Source organism: Lithobates pipiens, unplaced genomic scaffold (assembly GCF_037356315.1).
Source record: "Lithobates pipiens isolate NorthernLeopardFrog02 unplaced genomic scaffold, aLitPip1_a1.2 Scaffold_27, whole genome shotgun sequence".
Lineage (NCBI taxonomy): Eukaryota > Metazoa > Chordata > Amphibia > Anura > Ranidae > Lithobates > Lithobates pipiens.
This window is the reverse complement of record NW_027507788.1, coordinates 32062915-32084400: the sequence shown is the minus strand read 5'-3', so window position 1 is coordinate 32084400 and position 21486 is coordinate 32062915. Positions and strand designations below refer to the sequence as shown.

Below are 21486 nucleotides of genomic sequence, written 5' to 3'. Positions count from 1 at the left end.
ACTTGTAATGGTAGTTTCACTGTTCAATACATATAGGAAAATAACATCCTTAAAGTTATTTTGGGCTAGTGCTGGATAGACTTGGGAAGGAATACCTATCTGTGGCTCTGTTAGAGAGATTTACCCTAATTTCCTGTGATGCTAAAGCAAATTCATCAGACAGATAGTGAGGGAAAAACTGGAACAGGGAAACAGGCAGAAATAAAACTGTCAGGGGTTCTAGACTTTCCCTTTTCCCTACATTGTAAGAAAATACATTTTATTTCTGTCTGTGGAGAGTTCCCCTTACTTCCTGTGTAGTGAAATATTGTTAGCAGGCAAGGAAGTAAGGGGAAATATCTCTAATTCAGCCTTGGATAGTATTAAAAACTTGTCAGGGGTTCTAACCCTTCTCCATTTTATGAAAATAAAAATGTTTTTTGTTAAGCATACACTTTAACCTCTATAGTCCTGCAGCCTTTAGCTCCCTTTTTACCCCAACACTTCCTTGTGTCCCATCTCAGATGTCTTAATTCTGTATGTTAGCTCTTTTACCATTTAATATATATATATATATATATATATATATATATATATATAATATATATATGTGTGTGTGTGTGTACGCTTAAATAGAGCTTTAACTTTGTAGAAAAGATGGACACAAGCAATTGTATTGCCCATACTTTCATTAGGAAAAATTATTGAAAAAGATTTACTGTAATTTCTTTCATTGCATCTTTTTATGTAACTTAGACATTCTGAGGACTTACACTGAAATATATCTGAGAAAGTCATCCTAATAAAAGGATGTTACATAATTGTGACTTACATGCATGGTAGTGTGACTGATGCAGGAAAAAAAATATGTTCACAAAAATTGTTTGTCTAAGTGGTTAGCACTAGCAGTACTAGGGGCGTTGGTTCAAATCCCAACCATGGCACTACCTGCTTGGAGTTTGCATGTTCTCCCTGTGCCTGAGTTGGGTTTCCTCCCACACTCCAAAGACAAGCTGGTAAAGTAATCGGCTCCTGTCTAAATTGGCCCTTGTATGTGCATGCATGAATGCGAGTTAAGGACTTTAGATTGTAAGCTACTTGAGGACAGGTACTGATGTGAATGTTCAATTTATGTGTAAAGCTTTGTGTAAATTGAAAATGTTATATAAGTACCTATAAAAAGTAAATAAATTGTTAGATTAAAATTAAGATGCAAAACGGGTTTGCATGATCACAGACATGGGCGTCCGCAGAACTTTTTCCAAGGGGGGGGCATCATTTTAAGGCCACTCATGCTCCGCCCCTTTTCGACAATCTCATGAAAATCTTTCCACTGGAAATACATATATAAGTTTTATAGAGATAATTCATCTTCACTTTATATTGGAAGTTACTCTGGCGGCTGTGTTCCATGCCCATGTAGCCTAGAGAATGGACATCTTTTTACATTGCAATACATCTGTTGTGGTCATATTTTGATCTCATACTGTCACTGTATTGGCTGTTTTCATCAAGATAAAAATATGGCAACAACAGATGTATTGCAATGTAAAAAGATGTACATTCTCTAGGCTATATGGGCATGGTATGCAGCCACCTGAGTAACCTTGCGGACACCCATGCTTTCAATCCAATACAAAGTGATAAGTGAAGAGGAATTATCTCTTAAGCTGTATACACACACATATCTTTCCAGCAAATTGCAATTATAGCTCAGCTCAGCTGTCCCATTTTCCAATATTTCAATAACGCAATATATTGCTGTTACCTGTGGTTCTTCACTGTGTATGCCACAGTATTTTCTGTCTGTTATGATGATCCCCTAAGCCCAGGGCAGCACACTGGCAGACGGCAGTGTATCACTGACTCGGCCACTTGAGTGGGCGGGGCCAGTGCTGTGCTGGCTAGATATACACAACGCAAGCATGCTGGCAGCCAATGACTGGAGCGGAGCAGCGAAGGCGAGCATCGCATTGGATGATAGGGCCGGGGTGAGGAGGATGTCAGATGATAGATGCCAGAGTCTCAGGAGGGCCAGACTGGGAATAAAAAACAGCCCTGGAAAAAAGTTCATACTATACATATATATATATATATATATATATATATATATTCAAATTCCAGTTAAAAGTGGTAAGTGATCAATCATCAAGGGGGACCCCAGGAACTCAGAACGTGGGGGGGGGGGGGGTGGACCACCTTCTGCAGAAAGAATACACTAAGGTAAGGGGGGGTGGGTTACTAATATAAGGAGTAAACCCTTTATATCAGTGCCCCCTTACATTATCATATTCACTCCCGCCTTACATCAGTGACCCCCCCCCTCCCGACTGGCCTGGCGGTGCTGTCACTGACCTCCTCTCAGGTGGACTTTGCAGGACTCAGTCAGTCGGCTCCAGCTTGGTGGCTCTGGTTTTATCCTATAGTCTCCTGTCCACAGTCCACACAAGTCTGACTTCTCCCATGGTGCTCCCACTCTCCAGACTCCCTCAGAGACTGCAGACATTCTACAGGAGATGGTCAGAGACTGCAGACTTGATGCAAGAGCTCAATGCAGCCTCATCAGTGCCCAGCAAATGCAGCCTCACTATGCCCACCAATGCAGCCTCACTGTGCCCACCAATGCAGCCTCACTGTGTCCATCAAATGCAACTCACTGTGTCCATCAAATGCAGTCTCACTGTGCCCATCATTGCACCCCCTCCTGTGCCCCATGTCCCAGTCTGCAGTCCCTGTCTGTGGGAAGGTGTGTTGTTGATCCATGACGGCCAGCAGCAGGCACGGTCTGTTCTCGTTTTGGATGGGGACGGTGCTCCTTCCAGAGGATCTGTTTTCTGTGAGATGGAGTGGTCCCTGACCACCTGCACCTTTAGCTGTTCCTCATTTTCCGTCCCCAGTCAGCCTGTCCTCTGGTCCTGGGGAAGTGGAGAGCACTGGGTGGGAGTTGGAGAGAAGGGGGAGCAGAGAGTACTGGCGGGGTTGGAAAACACATGGGTGGGGGCAAAGAGCAGGGGGGAGTGGAGATCACAGGGATGGGGAGTGGAGAGTGCTGGGGGGGAACTTGAGAGCACTGGGGGCCAATAAGAACAGGGGTAGAAAGCACGGTAGGCTGAGAGCACTGGGGGGCTAAGAGTGTGGGGTGGTAAAGAGCACTGGGGGGCAGAAAAACAGGGGTGGAGAGCACAGGGGCTGGAGAGTACTGGGGGGTACAACTCTTTGGGAGGGGAGAGCAATAGGGGGGAGCTTGAGAGCACCAGTGGGGGCCAGAAAGAATAGGGGTGGAAAGCACGGGGGATTGGAGAGCACTATGGGGGGTGGAGAGCATTGCTAGGGTTGGAGAGCACATGGGTGGGTGCAAAATTCAGGGGGGAGTGGAGAGTACAGGGGTGGGGAGTGGAGAGTGCTGGGGGGAGCCAAAAAGTACAGGGGTGGAGAGCATGGGGGTAGAGAGCACTGGGGGGGCTGGAGAGCACCAGGGGGGCAGAAAGAACAGGGGTGGGGAGAATGGGGGGCTGGAGAGCACTGTGGTACGGGCTGGAGAGTGATGGGGAGAGCTGAAGAGCACTGGGGGGAGAAAGAACAGGGGGGAGAGCACTGGGGGGATTGGAGAGCACAGGGGGGAGAGCACTGGGGGGGAAAACAGGGGGGAGAGCACTGGGGGAGCACTGGAGGGAGTGGAGAGCACTGGGGGGGAAGAACATGGGGGAGAGCTAAGGGGGGGGGAACAGGGGGGAGAGCACTGGGGGGAGAACAGGGGGGAGTGCAGGGGGGAGAGCACTGGGGGGGGACAGCAGGGAAGAGCACTGGGGGGGTGAACGGGGGGAGTGAAGAGCACGGGGATGGTAGCTTAAGATGGATGGGGAGAGCTGGAGAGCAGGGGGGCAGCAAGAACAGGGGAGGAGAGAACTGTGCCCCCCCCCCCACAGGAGAGTGTGGTGGTGAAGGAGAGCACTGGGGGGGCAGGGAGCACAAGGTGAACTGGGGACAGTAAAATAAGTTGGATAGGAGAATCGGCAGGGGGGCCCCCTGCAGCCCCCCCGTCAATCCTCCTATCCAGGCCCTGTGGCACACAGGGCGGGCTGTACGGGCGGCGTCTCCTCCTATGGATCACAGCGCTGGCTGGCTCTGTGTTTGGCGGCCGCTCTATAACACAGTCCCACCCCCCAGATCAGCTTGTGTGATAGGCGGAACGTTGATTCTCTCTACTATCACACGAGCAGGTCTGGGGGGGCGGGACTGTGGTACAGCGCGGCTGCCAAACACAGCCAGCCAGCGCTGTGATCCACCATAGGCGAGGTCGGAGGATGCAGCCGGCCCTGAGTCTCAGAGACATAGAGAGCCGCCAGCGGACTCAGTAAAAAAAAATGTGATTCCAGGGGGGTACTTGACCTCCCTTGCCCCCTGCTGCGGACGCCCATGATAGATTAGTAAAATTGCTTAACAGATTTCAGGTCCAAAAATTATGGATGACATTACTCCCACCTACTTGAATGTTTGATGCTCATCATGCAGTTAAACCAAAATGTAAATCAGAACCTTTAATATAATTGTTGGGAATAACTGTTATTGTCTTTGATATATACAGGATATACAGTATCTGACAAAAGTGAGTACACCCCTCACATTTTTGTAAATATTTTACTATACCTTTTCATGTCACAACACTGAAGAAATGGCACTTGTCTACAATGTAAAGTAGTGAGTGTACAGCTTGTATAACAGTGTACATTTGCTGTCCCCTCAAAATAACTCAACATACAGCCATTATTGTCTAAACCACTGGCAACAAAAGTGAGTACACCCGTAAGTGAAAATCTCCTAATTGGGCCCAATTAGCCATTTTTCCTCATGTGACTTGTTAGTGTTACAAGGTCTCAGTTGTGAATGGAGAGCAGGTGTGTTAAATTTGGTGTTATCACTCTCACTCTCTCATACTGGTCACTGGAAGTTCAACAGGGCACCTCATGGCAAAGAACTCTCTGAGGATCTGAAAAAAGGAATTGTTTCTCTAAATAAAGATGGCCTAGGCTATAAGAAGATTGCCAAGACCCTGAAACTGAGCTGCAGCACGGGGGTCAAGACCATACAGCGGTTTAACAGGACAGATTTCACTCAGAACAGGCCTCGCCATGGTCGACTAAAGAAGTTGATTGCACGTGCTCAACGTCATATCCAGAGGTTGTCTTTGGGAAATAGATGTATGAGTGCTGCCAGCATTGCTGCAGAGGTTGAAGGGGTGGGGGTCAGCCATACGCTACACACTGCATCAAATTTGTCTGCATGGCTGTCGTCCCAGAGGGAAACCTCTTCTTAAGATAATGCACAAGAAAGCCTGCAAACAGCTGAAAATAAGCATACTAAGGACGTGGATTACTGGAACCATGTTATGTGGTCTGGTGAGACCAAGATAAACTTATTTTATTGCTACCACAATGATTGTGTCAAGCGTGTGTGGCAGCAACCAGGTGAGGAGTACAAAGACAAGTGTGTCTTGCCTACAGTCAAGCATGGTGGTGGGAATGTCATGGTCTGGGGCTGCATGAGTGCTGCTGGCACTGGGAAACTACAGTTCATTGAGGGAACCATGAATACCACATGTACTGTGACATACTGAAGCAGATCATAATCCCCTTCCTTTTGGAGACTGGGCCACAGGGCAGTATTCGAATATTATAATGGCCCAAACACACCTCCAAACCGACCACTGCCTTGCTAAAGAAGCTGAGGGTAAATGTCATGGACTGGCCAAGCATGTCTCCAAACCTAATCCCTATTGAGCATCTGTGGGGCATCCTCAAAGGTGGAGGAGTGCAAGGTCTCCAACATCCACCAGCTCTGTGATGTCATCATGGAGGAGTGGAAGAGGACTCCAGTGGCAACCTGTGAAGCTCTGGTGAACTCCATGCCCAAGAGGGTTAAGGCAGTGCTGGAAAATAATGGTGGCCACACAAAATATTGACACTTTGGGCCAAATTTGGACATTTTCACTTAGGGGTGTACTCCGTTTTGTTAGCAGCGGTTTAGACATTAATGGCTGTGCGTTAAGTTATTTTGAGGGGACAGCAAATTCACACTGTTATACAAGCTGTACACTCACTACTTTACATTGTAGCAAAGTGTAATTTCTTCAGTGTTGTCACATGAAAAGGTATAATAAAATATTTAAAAAAATGTAAGGGGTGTACTCACTTTTGTGAGATACTGTATATACACACACACACTGTATATGTATTTCTAATCACCAGGTCAGTGAAGAGCTAATGCACCTCCATGCAATTCTGCAGCAATGGACGTAATTGTGATCTAATGCTAGCTGTGATACAAATCCAGCTCCTTAGCATTGTTTGTAGAGCCCTAAAGCACTAATGGGGTATAGAAGTGTGAATGGAAAGTACACACACCCCAGGCTTTCAGCTAATGAATGCATCCTGTTACTTTGCCCTGAAAAGGTTCCCTTTTAGTTTTCCAAAGTAGTTATTAGTACTATTAGTTATAGTTATTGTTATAGTTATAGTTAGTTATTAGTACTATTCAATTAGGGGATCATTTCTAAACAATTACAGAAACAATCTTTCAGGGAAAATCTGATTGCTTCCTGTGCGATTATGAAGGTATTCCCCCACCCCTGGAGCAAATTGGATCATGATTTATAGGGTGTTTTTTTTTTTTTTGCCTTCCTCTGGCTCAACTGTGGGCATAGGGTTCTGTAGAAGGAGATTTTGTATTTGTTCTTTGCTTTTTTTTGCCTTTGTTTTTTTTTTTCTATTGGTTAAACTAGATAAATTTCTGTCTTTTTTTTAACCTGACTAACTACATAACTAATGACAATGCATTGTTGCACTTCGTTATGCTTTGAATTACCAGTGACACTTTATTTCTAAACAGAAACTTCAACAGCCTTATGGAGAACCCTCACTGCATCCTCTGCAATCTCCTTCAGAAAGTCACAGAGCATCTTATAAGTGGTAGCAAATGAAAGGCCACCAGCAGCTAGAGAGCCAAGTATTGGGATTGCACTTAAAGCATATTCAACCAACATAACCGCCCCTACTACACTTCTAGCTAAGAGGGACTTAACAAGCTCTGCATTGATTTCCCGAAAAACCAAAGGCGATTTTATTACAGACTTTAATTCTTTCACATCTTTGCCAAATTTCTTTGCTAATTTCTCAATAGACCTTTGAGTCAGACCAAAAGCATCGAGGTATTGCTTCATAGCTGCAACCAAGATGGCGATATCACAAGCAACAGACAGTCCAGGAATTGGGATTGTAGCAACTCCACATGACAATGTGGCCAACTTCCAAATATTCTTTTTCAGAGCCTTTCTCTTCTTCTCAAGTATTGGCATAGAGATGTTGGGTAGAGAGAGCAGGAAGACATGTCTCTTGTTACTTGGAAGCTCCTGCTCTAGAATTTCTTGCATAAGACCAAAGTCATATTTGTCCAATTCCAGGCAGGACAGGAGAAACACACGTGGTTCCTTGATTTCTGCTTTTATAAGACACTGCATGCAGTTTTCCCGTATTTCCTGCAATATTTTATCTTCATTGAATGTATTCTTCTTACGTTTTTGCATGCCAGCCAAGTCAGAATCAATCTTTGTCCTCACAAAGTAGAATTTCTTATCCATCTTTTGAATCTCTTTGGCCAGTTCAGAATTGTTTAATCGGAAACGCTCAGATGCCATGATGATGAAGAAATCATACTTTCTGAAATCTACAGCTTCTAGATATATTTGTGGTGTGAAATTAGGAGTACCTACTCCTGGCAGGTCCCAAAATATAACATTTTTATAAACAGGGTGATTATATGGTGTGGGATTTAATGTGGTCTCCACCACTCCAGTCAATGCAGCCCCTTCTTCATCATCATCTTCCATGCCTCGGATGGCATTGATGAAAGTAGACTTCCCAGCTCCAGATTCTCCTGTCACTGCAATATTCAATGGGGTACCATCTATCTTCTCCAGTGATTTACCAATTGCTTCTACTGCTTTGGCCAGATCTCCTTCTTCTAAACCAGCTTTAATTTCCTCTACTTCTGAAACAGGGATTATTTCATCATTCTTAAAAGAATCCATTTTATGAACTTCCATTATTCTGTTGAAGGAAAAGAGAAATGTTCAGCTGGTAAACTATAATTTGTAAACATTACAGTAAAACATATCATTTATACAATTATTTATTTATTTATTTATTTATACAACTGATTGATCTGTATCATTAAAATTTTCCGTGTGTGATTTTAATATATAAGGTATAGGGAATGTATTAGTCTGTTTGCTAAATTATGGGTTAGCTACAGGTGACCATACACTAGATAATCTAAACTGCTATGGATGTACCATCACCAATATAGTACAAGAGCCTGCCCGATTTGAGTACAAAAATTCACACCCACAGGAGTTCCATTGTATATTTAGTATTGCATAGGTATATAATATACCCTTTACAGGCTCTCTGCCCATAAATATCTTCTGCACTAGATCTTATAGAATTGTCTTGCCGCACAATATATGCACCTTAATGCATCAATAAGAAATAGTAATGTTTACAGTTCAAGTGTTTGTAAAGCTTCTTAAAAAAAAAAAAGAAGAATAAACATAATAAACATATTATACTTACTAGACATGCGCAGAACAGAAAAATGTATTTTTGGATAGCTTTTTTTTATGTTACTAATTTAGTTCTGATTCAGAATTTAGAATTTGTTTTGTTTAGTTTTTATTAAATTTCATTCAGTTTATAAATTTTCTATCAAATTCAAAATTTTCAGAAAGATTAGAATTCGGATTGGCTGAACAATAACCCTTCAGGTCTGCTGTGGATTTTAAGGGAAACCCAACCTCAAAATAAAACAAAAAAACGGCATGGGGTACCCCCCAAAAAAGACCCTTATCTGAGCATGCAGCCTGGCAGGTCAGGATACCAGGCAACATGCCTTCCACATTGGGGGGTGCTTGTTGATGGGGTCAAGGGCCTCTTCCCAACAACCCTGGGCTGTGGTTATCAGGGTGTACGGAGGGGGCTTATCTGAATCTGGAAGCCCCCTTTAATAAGGGGTTCCCCAAATCCCACTCCTCCAATGTGAATGAGTATAGGGTACATAGTATCCCTACCCATTCACCAAAATAGTGTAAAAATAAATAAAAGAGTAGGCAACTTTTGGCAATTTTTATAAAAAATAAAAAAATGTCCCCCGATGTAGATCCAACCCAAAAAAAAAATTTCGCTCCACCGTCAACTAATGCAGAGCCCCTCGTGTCCAAGCACCCCCCAATTCATAGGGCATGTGGACTGGTATGGTTCAGGGGGCGCTCGCTCCCCCTTTGCTGACCCGCGGGGCTGGGCTGCATGTTTAGATGAGAGTCTAGTATAGATTTTGGGGGCGACCCCATATCGTTTTATTTTTTGCGTAGGGTTTCCCTTAAAATCCATACCAGACCCGAAAGGCTTGGTATGGATAGGGGGGGCCCCTATGCCATTTTTTTAAAACATTTGCTGGCATTGTTATGTTTACATTTCAGCTGTCAGTGGGGAAGCCCGCTGACAACTGATGAGTCATCAGTTGTTAAGGACTTGGCGGCCGGCTTCCCGACCCGCTGCTTAACAATCAGCTATTCTTCACACAGAATTCGGATCGGTCGATGAATTTTCGACCGATCTGTATTCTAATTGTTCTGAAAGTTTGGAATTAGTTAGAAAACAAATAAACAAAATAGATTTTAATGATTTTCAACTAATCTATTTACTATTCATTACTATTTCACTCGGAGGTTCAGATAGATCTGAATATCCCAATAAACAAAAGTTCATCCGAATTTGTATTCAGACCAAAACAAATTGCACATGTCTAATGCCCCGTACACGCGATCGGATTTTCCGACATCAAATGTTGGATGTGAGCTTGTTGGCGGAAAGTCCGACCATGTGTATGCTCCACCAAACATTTGTTGTCGGACTTTCCACCAACTAATGTTGGCTAGCAGGTTCTCAAATTTTCCACCAACAAATTTTTGTTGTTGGATTTTTAGATTGTGTGTACACAAATCTGTTGCACAAAAGTCCATGCATGCTCAGAAGCAGAAGCGGCTCTGCTTGTAAACTAGCATTCGTAATGGAGAATTAACAATGTTGAAGTGGCAAATTAGGAAATCTCCAAATGCAGCACACATTCTCTTCTTCTTTAATGGGATAATAACGAAGCTGCTTTGCTAGTGATACTTGTGGAGTTATTGCAAGAATAATAATAATAATAGCGCTAAATGAAAAACGCAAAAAGAAAAGCATGAATCAACACTTGCCAAACTTTTACTAAGATGAAATTAGCAGAAGGAGCCCAAATGGTGGCGCTAAAGAGCTGAAAAAACACGTAGTACGTCTAGTACGTCACTACATTCGTAATTGTTGGCCAACATTTGTGTGACCGTGTGTATGCAAGACAAGTTGGAGCCAACAACCTTCAAACAAAATTCCACAGTTTTGGAAAGTCCAATCGTGTGTACATGTTATGCCTGCTTCGTGCAATGGTTTTGCACAGAGCAGCCCAAACCTTCTCTTCTGGGGTCCCCCACTGTTGCTCCTCCTCTTCACATAGCAGGCACACAATCCCAAGCTGGGCTGTGTTCATCCATAGACACACACAGCGTGGCTTTGCTCCCCACAGGATTTATCTGACAGCAACAGGATTAGACATGTACAAAAGGAAAAAATGTTTCATTTTGTTTCATTTTAATTCATTAATTCATTAATTTTGTTTAGTTATATTCATCAAATTCGTTTTTCAAATTTAGTTTAGCTTTCTACCGGATTCGAAAAAATCCGTCACATTCGAAAATACTTCAACCAAATTCGAAAATATTTCTACCGGATTCGAAATTATTTCAACATGATTCGAAATTATTTCAACATGATTCGAAATTATTTCAACCGCATTCAAAAATATTTTGCAACCCGAATTTGGGGCAACGTATCTTGGGGTCACTTGGTGCTAGAAACCCCAAATTTGGAGATGTTGTAGTGCTAGCTCTAGTGTGTTTGCATACCAAATTTGGGGTTTCTAGCCATAAGTGGCCCCGTGGCCTCAAATTTGGATCGCAAAATGTCATTCTCTGCTGCAGAAAAGTACTTGGCATATTGCCCTTATCTCTGGGTCACTTGGTGCTAGGAACCCCACAACTAGTGGCAAGTGGACAATCCACAACTTGGTCATGTGGCACTCATGGCAGGTCACGTGGCACCCGTGGTCGGTCACGTGGCCCCTGTGGTCAGTCATGTGGCAAGTGGACAATACACAACTTGTGGCAGGTTACATGGCATGTGGACAATACACAACTTTGTTACGTGGCACTTTCGTTAAATCAGTTTTCGAATTTCCTTTCGTTTTCTACCGAATTCGAAAAATCGGTCGCATTCGAACATATTTCAACTGAATTTGAAAATATTTCTACCGGATTCTAAATTATTTCAACTGCATTCGAAATGATTTCAACCGCATTCGAAACTATTTCAACCGTATTCTAAAATATTTTGCAACCCGAATTTTGGGCCACGTAACTCGGGGTCACTTGGTGCTAGAAACCCCAAATTTGGAGATGTTGTAGTGCTAGTTCTATTGTGTTTGCATACCAAATTTGGGTTTTTTAGCTATAAGCGGCCCCGAGATATGTGGCCCAAAGTCCGGTCGCAAAATGTCATTCTCTGCTGCAGAAAAGTGATTGACATTTTGTGACCCGAATTTAGGGCCACGTATCTCGGGGTCACTTGTAGCTATAAATACCAAATTTGGTATGCAAACACAGTAGAACTAGCACTACAACATCACCAATTTTTGGGGTTTCTAGCACCAAGTGACCTCGAGGTACGGGGCCCCAAAAATCAGGTCTCTCTGGGTCACTTGGTGTTAGAAACCCCAAATAGTCTGCAGATCTGATGAGAAAATTAAATAGATACTAATAGTCTGCAGGAGATCGGCAAAAAAAATATAAATGTTAATGGTCTGCAGGAGATCTGCTGAACTAAAGGAAATGGCTGCTCTAATGCAAAAAAAGAAAGAAAAGAAAAATGAAATAAATGCTAATAGTTTGCAGGATATCTGCAAAATAATGAAATAGATGTTAATATACTGCAGGAGATCTGATGGAAATAAATAGTAATCTGAAAAAAAAAATTAAATTGATCCTAACAGTCTGCAGGAGATCTGCAAAAAAAGAAGTGAAATGGCTGTAAATAGTCTACAGGAGATCTGCTAAAAGATATATAGATGCTAATAGTCTGCAGGAGATCTGGTGAGAAAACAAAATGGATACTAACAGTCTGCAGGAGATCTGCAAAAAATTTTTAATAGATGCTAATAGTCTGCAGAAGATCTGGTGAGAAAACAAAATAGATACTAATAGTCTGTAGGAGATCTGCCAAAAAAAAGAAATAGATGCTAATAGTCTGCAGGAGATATGGGGAGAAAACAAAATAGATACTAATAGTCTGCAGGAGATCTGCAAAAAAATGAAATAGATGCTAATAGTCTGCAGGAAATCTTATGGAAACAAATGGTAATCTGCAAAAAAATTAAAAATGAAATAGATAGTATCTATAGTCTGTCTATTCTGTTCTATTGTTTTTCTAGTCTATTCTCTATTTCTATTCTAATCTTTTCTGTTCAAATTTGAATGTTGTAAAGATATATATATATATATATATATATATATATATATATATATATATATATATATATATATATATATATATATATATATATATATATTGTTTTTCTAGTCTAATTTCTATTTTATTATAATCTTTTCTATCCAAATATAAAATTAATGAATTAAAAATTTTGAATTCATACTATTCGAAATTCAAATTTATTCTATTCGAAATTTGAATTTCAGAAGATGGTTGTATACTATTTCTATTTTATTCTATTAAATTATAGTTTTTTTCTATTCTGTTCTAATCTTTTCTATTTGAATTAGAAATTTTGGAAGATGGTTAGTTACTTATACTTATATACATCTGTCACATCAACTTCTCATACTTGCAGTGTACCAGTGCAAAAAAACACACACATCTTATTTCATTTATATTTATTGCATCAATGAAGTTGTCAGCAAGCCTGATTGAAGAAGTCACGGATGTCGATCGCAAGGCGAGTACATATGCTGTATGTCATTGTCCACTTGCCACATTACCTGCCACAAGTTGTGTATTGTCCACTTGCCACATCACCTGCCACAAGTTGTGTATTGTCCACTTGCCACGACACCTGCCACAACTACCACTTGACCGGCCACAAGTGCCACGTGACCGGCCATGAGTGCCACGTGACCAAGTTGTGTATTGTCCACTTGCCACGTCACCTGCCACAAGTTGTGGGGTTCCTAGCACCAAGTGACCCGAGATATGGGCAATATGTCAAGTACTTTTCTGCAGCAGAGAATGACATTTTGTGACCCGATTTGTGGCCATGTATCTCGGGGCCACTTATAGCTAGAAACACCAAATTGGTATGCAAACACAGTAGAACTAGCACTACAACATCACCAAATTTGGGGTTTCTAGCACTAAGTGACCCCAAGATACGTGGCCCCAAATTCGGGTCGCAAAATGTCATTCTCTGCTGCAGAAAAGTGCTTAACATTTTGCGACCCGAATTTGGGGCCCCGTACCTCTGGGCCACTTGGAGCTAGAATCCCCAAATTTGGAGATGCTGTAGTGCTAGCTCGACATTTTGTGACCCGATTTGTGGCCATGTATCTCGGGGCCACTTATAGCTAGAAACACCAAATTGGTAAGCAAAACAGTAGAACTAGCACTACAACATCACCAAATTTGGGGTTTCTAGCTATAAGTGGCCCCGAGATACGTGACCCCAAATTTGGGTCACAAAATGTCATTCTCTGCTGCAGAAAAGTACTTGGCATATTGCCCATATCTCTGGGTCACTTGGTGCTAGGAACCCCACAACTTGTGGCAAGTGGACAATCCACAACGTAGTCACGTGGCACTCATGACAGGTCACGTGGCACCCGTGGTCAGTCACCTGGCATCCGTGGCCGGTCACGTGGCAGGTGTCATGGCAAGTGGACAATACACAACTTGTGGCAGGTGATGTGGCAAGTGGACAATACACAACTTGTGGCAGGTGACGTGGCAAGTGGACAATCCACAACTTGGTCACATGGCAGGTTACGTGGCACTTGTAGCCGGTCATGTGGCACTTGTGGCCGGTCACGTGGCAGGTGTTGTGGCACTTGTGGCAGGTGTCGTGGCAAGTGGACAATACACAACTTGTGGCAGGTGATGTAGCAAGTGGACAATACACAACTTGTGGCAGGTGACGTGGCAAGTGGATAGTCCACAACTTGGGGTTTGAGTTAGGCTTAGGGTTGGGGCTAGGGTTTCACCTTGAAAAATAAGGCTTGGACTCAGTGATTGGAATAGAATAAAATAATCAAATCTTTTCTATTCAAATCTTCTATTTTAATTCATTCTATAGGAAATTCAAATATCAGAAGATGGTTTTATATATATCTATATCTATCTATCTATCTATCTATCTATATATATATATATATATATATATATATAGATATATATAAAACCATATTCTGAAATTCTAATTTAGTATAAAAATTTGGATCAAATTCGAATAGAAAATATTACAATAGAAAATAATAGAAAAGAATAGACTATAATAAAATATAATATATATTATTTTAGTTTCCATTGTTTTGAGTTATTTTCAGATCTATTCTCGAATTCAAATTTATACTAATCTAAATTGTAATTTCAGAAAAAGGTCATATTCTTCTATTGCATTTTATTACGTTCTATTAAATTCTATTCTGTTATTTACTATTCTTTTATTTTCATTCTATTGTGTTATTATTTTATATTCTATTTTACTGTATTCTTTTTTAGAAATCGATTTATATATTTTTTTTCAATTATTTATTTGAATTTGTTTTCAAATTCGATTAGACTAGAATTGTTTTCGAATTCGATTTGAATTTCGTCCGAATTAGCATTGTAATTCGGTAATTCGGATGCATCCAAATGTCCGAATAATGAAAATTTGTCAGAATTTCGATTTGTAACAAAACTAAATGCACATGTCTAAACAGGATCCAATGGGTCCCGCTGCTGCTGAGTCTCCTATGAGAAGAGATAGGGGAGTAGAGCTTCTGCAGGTGGGACAGCACTGGACTGAGATCGGGTTCAGGTAAGTGTTTAAGGGGAGGCTGGGGGGGGGCAGAGTTTGAGATTTTTTTTTTACCTTTATACCCCTTTAATCTAAAGGGAATTAAACCATTGTGTTGGGGTGAGCATTTGCATGCAAAATTGTAAGGTAAGCATGCAATAATTTACAAGTGTGTTGTCTATACTTGCACAGTATTGCACGCTTATCTTACAATTTTGCACTTCTCCTGTCTCCAATCCCCTGTCTTTTCTCTCTCCTCTTTTAGAAACCCTTTCTCTGCCTGTTGACTTTCTTTTGTACACAAAATGTTTTCCTGCTTCCCTTCAGCCTCCTTCACATCTTGGTCTCACTGCCTCTTCTCTAAGGCTGCTTTCACACCGGGGCGGTATTCAGGCGTTACAGCGCTAAAAAATAGCGCCTGTGTAGTGCCTGAAAAAAAACGGCCCCTTTCCCTCCAGTGTGAAAGCCGGAGGGCTTTCACACTGGAGCGATGCGCTGGCAGGACAGTGAAAAAAGTCCTGCTAGCCGCATCTTTGGAGCGGTGAAGGAGCGGTGTATTCACCGCTCCTATACCGCTCCTACCCATTGAAATCAATGGGACACCGCGGCAATACCGCCGGCAAAGCGCCGCTGCAGCGGCTCTTTGCGGGCGGGTTTAACCCTTTTTCGGCCGCTAGCGGGGGTTAAAACCACCCGCTATCGCCCGCAGACCGCCGCTAAAACGACGGTAAAGCGCCGCTAAAAATAGCGGCACTTTACCGCCGACGCCGCTCCCGCCCCAGTGTGAAAGCAGCCTAAGACAAGTTGTTCTCTAAGACAAGTTGCTTTACAATGTATTGGGGGCTATTTACTAAAGCTGGAGAGTGCAAAATTTGGTGCAAATGGTGCATAGAAACAAATCAGCTTTCAGGTTTTATTGCCAAAGCTTAATTGAGCAAGCTGAACTTAAAACCTGATTGGCTACCATGTACAGATGCATCAGATTCTGAGTGCACCAGCTTTAGTAAATCTCCCTCATTGCTCCACTTTTATTATCTTCGGTATTGTGTTAAATAGTTGTAAAAGGTAGGCATTACGACCACCGTCCACCAATAAGGGGTACATATTCAAATGACACACTTATTTTTTAACATACAATTAACCAATCAGAGTCATTAACTCTTTATCTAAGCAAACCCATCCTGTCAGATTACTATTATGTCAGATTTAAATGCAGACATCTCATGAAGCATACGTTACTTACTATGTATGGTTTCTATTTCAACACCAGCCCCATTTTACACAACAGCACAACCTCTCTATTGTCACTAGGGATAAACTCGATGTTCGGGTCAAACATAAGTTTGACTCGAACATCAAGTGTTCACTAGGAATGAGTCGAACATCCCCCAGTTCGGTTCGCAGGAGAACATGCGAACAGGCAAAAAATTTGTTCCAACACCATTAACCTCCCTGGCGGTAATCCCGAGTCTGGCTCGGGTTGGGAATTTACTAGCAGGAGCGGTAACCCTGAGCCAGACTCGGGATCGCACCACTGGATGCAGGGGAGGACACAGGGAGACTTACTTACCTTGTCCCCTGGATCCAGCGATGTCCTCCGCGCTGTGTGATCGAGCCGTCCTCCGCTCGATTCACAGTGCCGAATGCCGCCGAGCTCCGTTCCCTGCGACGTTTCGGCGCATGAGAGCGGAGAACGGCGGCAAATTCAAAAAAGGAAAAAAGTCACAAAACACACACAGTACTGTAATCTTACAGATTACAGCACTGTTTTCAAAAATTACACATCCCCTTTGTCCCTAGTGGTCTGTGCAGTGCCCTGCATGCACTTTTATATTATAAATACAGTTTTTTCTGCCTGAAATTTGGAGATTGTCCATAGCAACCAAAAAGTGTCCCTTTTTCAGTGTTTTAGGATTTGATTACATTATTGAATAATTTTTATTATTCGTTATTATATTATAAACTTTATCATACCTGGGATGTCTGCTAGACTCTGGTTTGAAGAGATTTAAGAGAGTTACTCCTAAGAATTACAGGACTACAAAATAAAACGCCAGATTCCATGCAAAATAATTGTACCGCTTTCAGCACCTAATTCCAGACTGAATCATACCGCCAGGGAGGTTAAAGTCTATGGGACACGACGTGAAAAAATCAAAAGTGATAATTTTAAGGGTTAATATGCAAGTTATTTTCATAAAATGTGTTTGGGGACCCGCGTCCTTCCCCAGCGGACATGTATCAATGCAAAAAAAAGTTTTAAAAACTGAAGTTTTTTCAGGAGCAGTGATTTTAATAATGCGTGAGTGAAACAATAAAAGTGAAAAGTGAAATATTCCTTTAAATTTCCTACCGGGGGGGGGGGAGGCGGGGGGGTGTCTACAGTATGCCTGTAAAGTGGTGCCTTTTCCTGTGTTTAGAACAGCCCCTGCACAAAATGACATTTCTAAAGGAAAAAAAGTAATTTAAAACTACTTGCTGCTATAATGAATTATCTATGGGAGAAATCAAAAGTGCTAATTTTAAAGGCTTATATGCATGGTATTGTCATAAAAAGTGTTTGAGGACCTGGGTCCTGCTCCAGGGAACATGTATCAATGCAACAAAAGTTTTAAAAACAACCGCGGCTATAATGAATTGTCGGGTCTCGGTAATACAGATAAAAGTCATTGAAAAAAATGGCATGGGGTCCCCCAAAAATCCATACAAGGCCCTTCAGATCTGATATGGATATTAAGGGGAACCCTGCGACGATTTTTTAAAAATATTGAATCAGGGTTTCCCTTAATGGTTTGGGGTTCCCCTTGCTTCGGGGGGTAGCCCCCAAAGCACCTTGTCTCCATGTTGATGGGGACAAGGGCCTCATCCCCACAATCCTTGCCCGGTGGTTGTGGGGGTTGGCGGGTGGGGGGCTTATTGAAATCTGGAAGCCCCCTTTAACAAGGGGACCCCCAGATCCTGCCCCCCTGTTTGAAATGGTAACGGGTAAATTGTACCCCTACCATTTCACAAAAAAAGTGTCAAAATGTTTAAAAAAAACACAAGACACATCTTGGGACAAGTCCTTTATGGTGGCCTTCCTGACATGATGTATATTTTGTTTTGCAACACCACACTACATTGTATTGTGTACACCACCAGAAGTGTAGTAGGAACTGCACTACGGCTGCACTGTATTGTCTACTGTGTACACCACCAGAAAAGTAGTAGCAACTGCACTATGGCTGCACTGTATTGTAATTACAGGGCCTGTTCTTTCGCCCACCAAGAGTAACTGTGAGGGCTTACAGTGTTGTGGCACCACCACCACCACCACCCAAAGGCCAAATCTTTCTTCCCCTGTTTAACAGGGGCATGCAATTACAATTTTTGTTCTAATATTTAACAGCAGGGCCTGTTCCTGCGCCCAACAAGAGTATCTCTAAGGGGCTACAGTGTTGTGGCACCACCACCCAAGGCCCAATTTTTCTGATCCTGTTTAACAGGGACATGTAATTACAATTCTTGATCTAATATTTCACAGCAGAGTCCGATTCTGCGCCCACCAAGAGTAACTGTGAGGGCTTACAGTGTTGTGGCACCACCACCACCCAAGGCCCAATTTTTCTGCCCATGTTTAACAGGGGCATGTAATTACAATTTTTGATCTAATTTTTCACAACAGGGCATGTTCCTGCACCCACCAAGAGTAACTGTGAGGGCTTACAGTGTTGTGGCACTGTATGTAGAGCAGGCTATGAGTATGTAGAGCAGGCTGTATAGTATATATACTTCTGTTCAGAGTATATAGTGCCTGGGGACCACCCCATGCAATTTTTTTAAAATATGGGTGCGAGGTTTCCTTTAAGATCCATACCAGACCCAAGGAGCCTGGTAATGGGCTGGGGGGGGAACCCATGCCGTTTTTATCAATGATTTTCATCTATATTGCCAGGACCCGACAATACATTACAGCCACAAGCAGTGTTAAATGACTTTTTGCCTTTAGAAATGCCATTCTGCTGTGGTATTGTTATAAACACAGGAAAACTGCGCCACTTTACAGGTATACTATAGACACATCCCAGGCACTTATTTATAAGATATTTAAAGGAATATTTCATTTTTATTGTTTCACTTTAAGCATTTTTTAAATCTTAAAATCACTGTTCCTGAAAAAACTGACCTTTTTTAAAAAAAAAATTGATTTCATTCACTGACTGACACAGCTCCATTAATCTTGACCATAGGGTTGTTACGCCACCTTCAGGAGAGGACTAGGCAGAACATGTTATACATGTGAAAAAACAGAACTTTATAGTTCAGTCCAGGGGGTGGTCCCTCCAGTAACATCCCCTCAGCCTGCTTGCTGCAGCTTCAGTTTTTTCTGCCTAGTGAAGGAGATGGACCTAGGAACCCTGCGGGCCCATCAGTTCGGGGATTTTTTTGCAGAAGTTTGTCTTTTGTGCAAGATTAAGATCCTGTGATCTGCTATCAACAGCCGGCTGGGTGACAGGCTGGATACCCTTATCCTTGTAGTCTCCCCAGCCTGGCCAGTGAGTGTTTGTGTGCAGACCATAGCTACGCGCTTGGTCGGCTACAACATGCCCCTCGGGCTCCAGGGACAGCCAGTGAGCGCAATGCTCCGGGGCACACATATGACCAGGCTACTGATGTCTGAGTCACAGTGTGCTGTGGCCAGCAGCCACCCCGTACTGATCAGAGAGTGGGTCTGTGATGGAATGTCCCCAGCTCGTCCGGATGATAAGTGCAGCTCTCCCTGCCTCAGTGAGGCTGGGCAGCTGGGCATTCCCTTGGAGGTCAATTCGGGGGTCCCTCTCCTCCCTCTCTTCTCTCCCTGTCCCTATCTCCCCTCCCCCTGTGGGAGATGCTGCATGGGCTGCTGAGCGGTGTGTGTACCATATAGATAGGGGTCTCCTGGGGGGCTCTCACCTTGGGTGGGGGGCTGCACTGGGTGGCTGTGCCCCTGAGTGTCTGTTGTCTCCCCGCTGGGTGTCTGGAGGTCTGCACATGCTGATCGCCATAGCGCTGTTCTGCCACCATTTTCCCTGTCTTTTTTCACTGTCCCTCTCTGCGTACATGTGTTTGTTGGCCATGTTTGGTGTGACTCAGGGAGAAGCATGGTCAGGAACCATTTTACTGTAGTTAAGCAGCCATTTTCGCTGTGATTATGTCCTTTATACAGGACGCTCGGTGGCCATTTTGTTGTAGCCTCGTGAGGTTTTTATGCCCTGTGCTGGTCCCTGAGGCTCAGAACGGTGCGGTTTCTTCACTCAGACACCTGAGAGATGACACAGGACACAGGGACTACTAGCTGAACGGCGCAGAACTCGGTCAGGGTGGTGAGTCCTGCGGTGGGGGCCCCTCAGCCTGCAGCAACTAGGAGGGTGGGACTATACACCTGTCCTAAGTCTCCAACAGGTGGCAGACAGGGTGGGTCAGCATGGCTTCAGAAACTGATGTTTCTTCCCCCAACTCCCTACAATGCAACCGGCTCACCTGCAAACAGTCTAGTGCCTTTGGATGCCTTGTCAGTGGTCCTGAAAACGTTTGTTGCCAGGGTGGAGGCAGGGGCAAAGGTGGTAGAAAGCGGCCCCTGCCCCCATCTTCCGGGGAGAGCTCTGATGCAGACTAACTGGTGGCCCCTGTTCTGTTGTTTCAGATGACGCTGACCAGGACCATTCAGACAGTGAGGATGAGTCCCCATCCGGGTCCGGGCAAGAAAATCGCTAGTTGGAACATTTATCACAGTTGTGCGTGATACCCTGAAGATCAGGATACAGAAGGTCCTTCTGCTGCAGTAGCGTTCCCTTTTGGGTCCCGTAAGCCAGCCCATAAACCTAAGGTGTTTCCATATCTGACTTATTTCGATAAGTTAATTTACAGGAATGGGGGCGACCGCAACGGACCTTTTCCGGTCCCAAAACGCATGGCGGTGTGTTACCCCCTTTAGGAGAGCCTACCTAAATAATAGTCGGCTCCTCCAGTCATGTCCAGGTTAAATAAAAGTAACCACGATACCGGTAGAAGGGGCTCCTGTGTTTAAGGACCCCACGGGCAGGACCGAGGCAGTGGCCCTTTCCTTATTAACGGTTGGGGGTCAGCAATACGACCAGTACTGACCACAGCACTTGTTGAATGGGCAAAACTTTTGCACAACGAATTGGAGAAGCAGCAGGCTACTCCCATCTGCGTGGAACTAGCAGACCAGTTAGTGCACGGTCTTTAGTACGTTTGCAATGTGGCTCTGAATACGCTTCCTCTGCTATCCAGGGTTTCAGTGTCAGCAGTGGTGCTGAGGCG

General features: G+C 43.3%; 1 protein-coding gene across 1 annotated transcript; it reads right to left on the bottom strand.

The window, feature by feature from the left end:
- Positions 1-6189: 6189 nt before the first annotated feature.
- Positions 6190-8078, bottom strand: LOC143933736 (interferon-inducible GTPase 5-like). Its single transcript, XM_077456732.1, has one exon. It carries the CDS (start codon positions 8075-8077, stop codon positions 6857-6859), a length of 1221 nt encoding a protein of 406 aa, XP_077312858.1. The 5' UTR covers position 8078; the 3' UTR covers positions 6190-6856.
- Positions 8079-21486: the final 13408 nt, after the last annotated feature.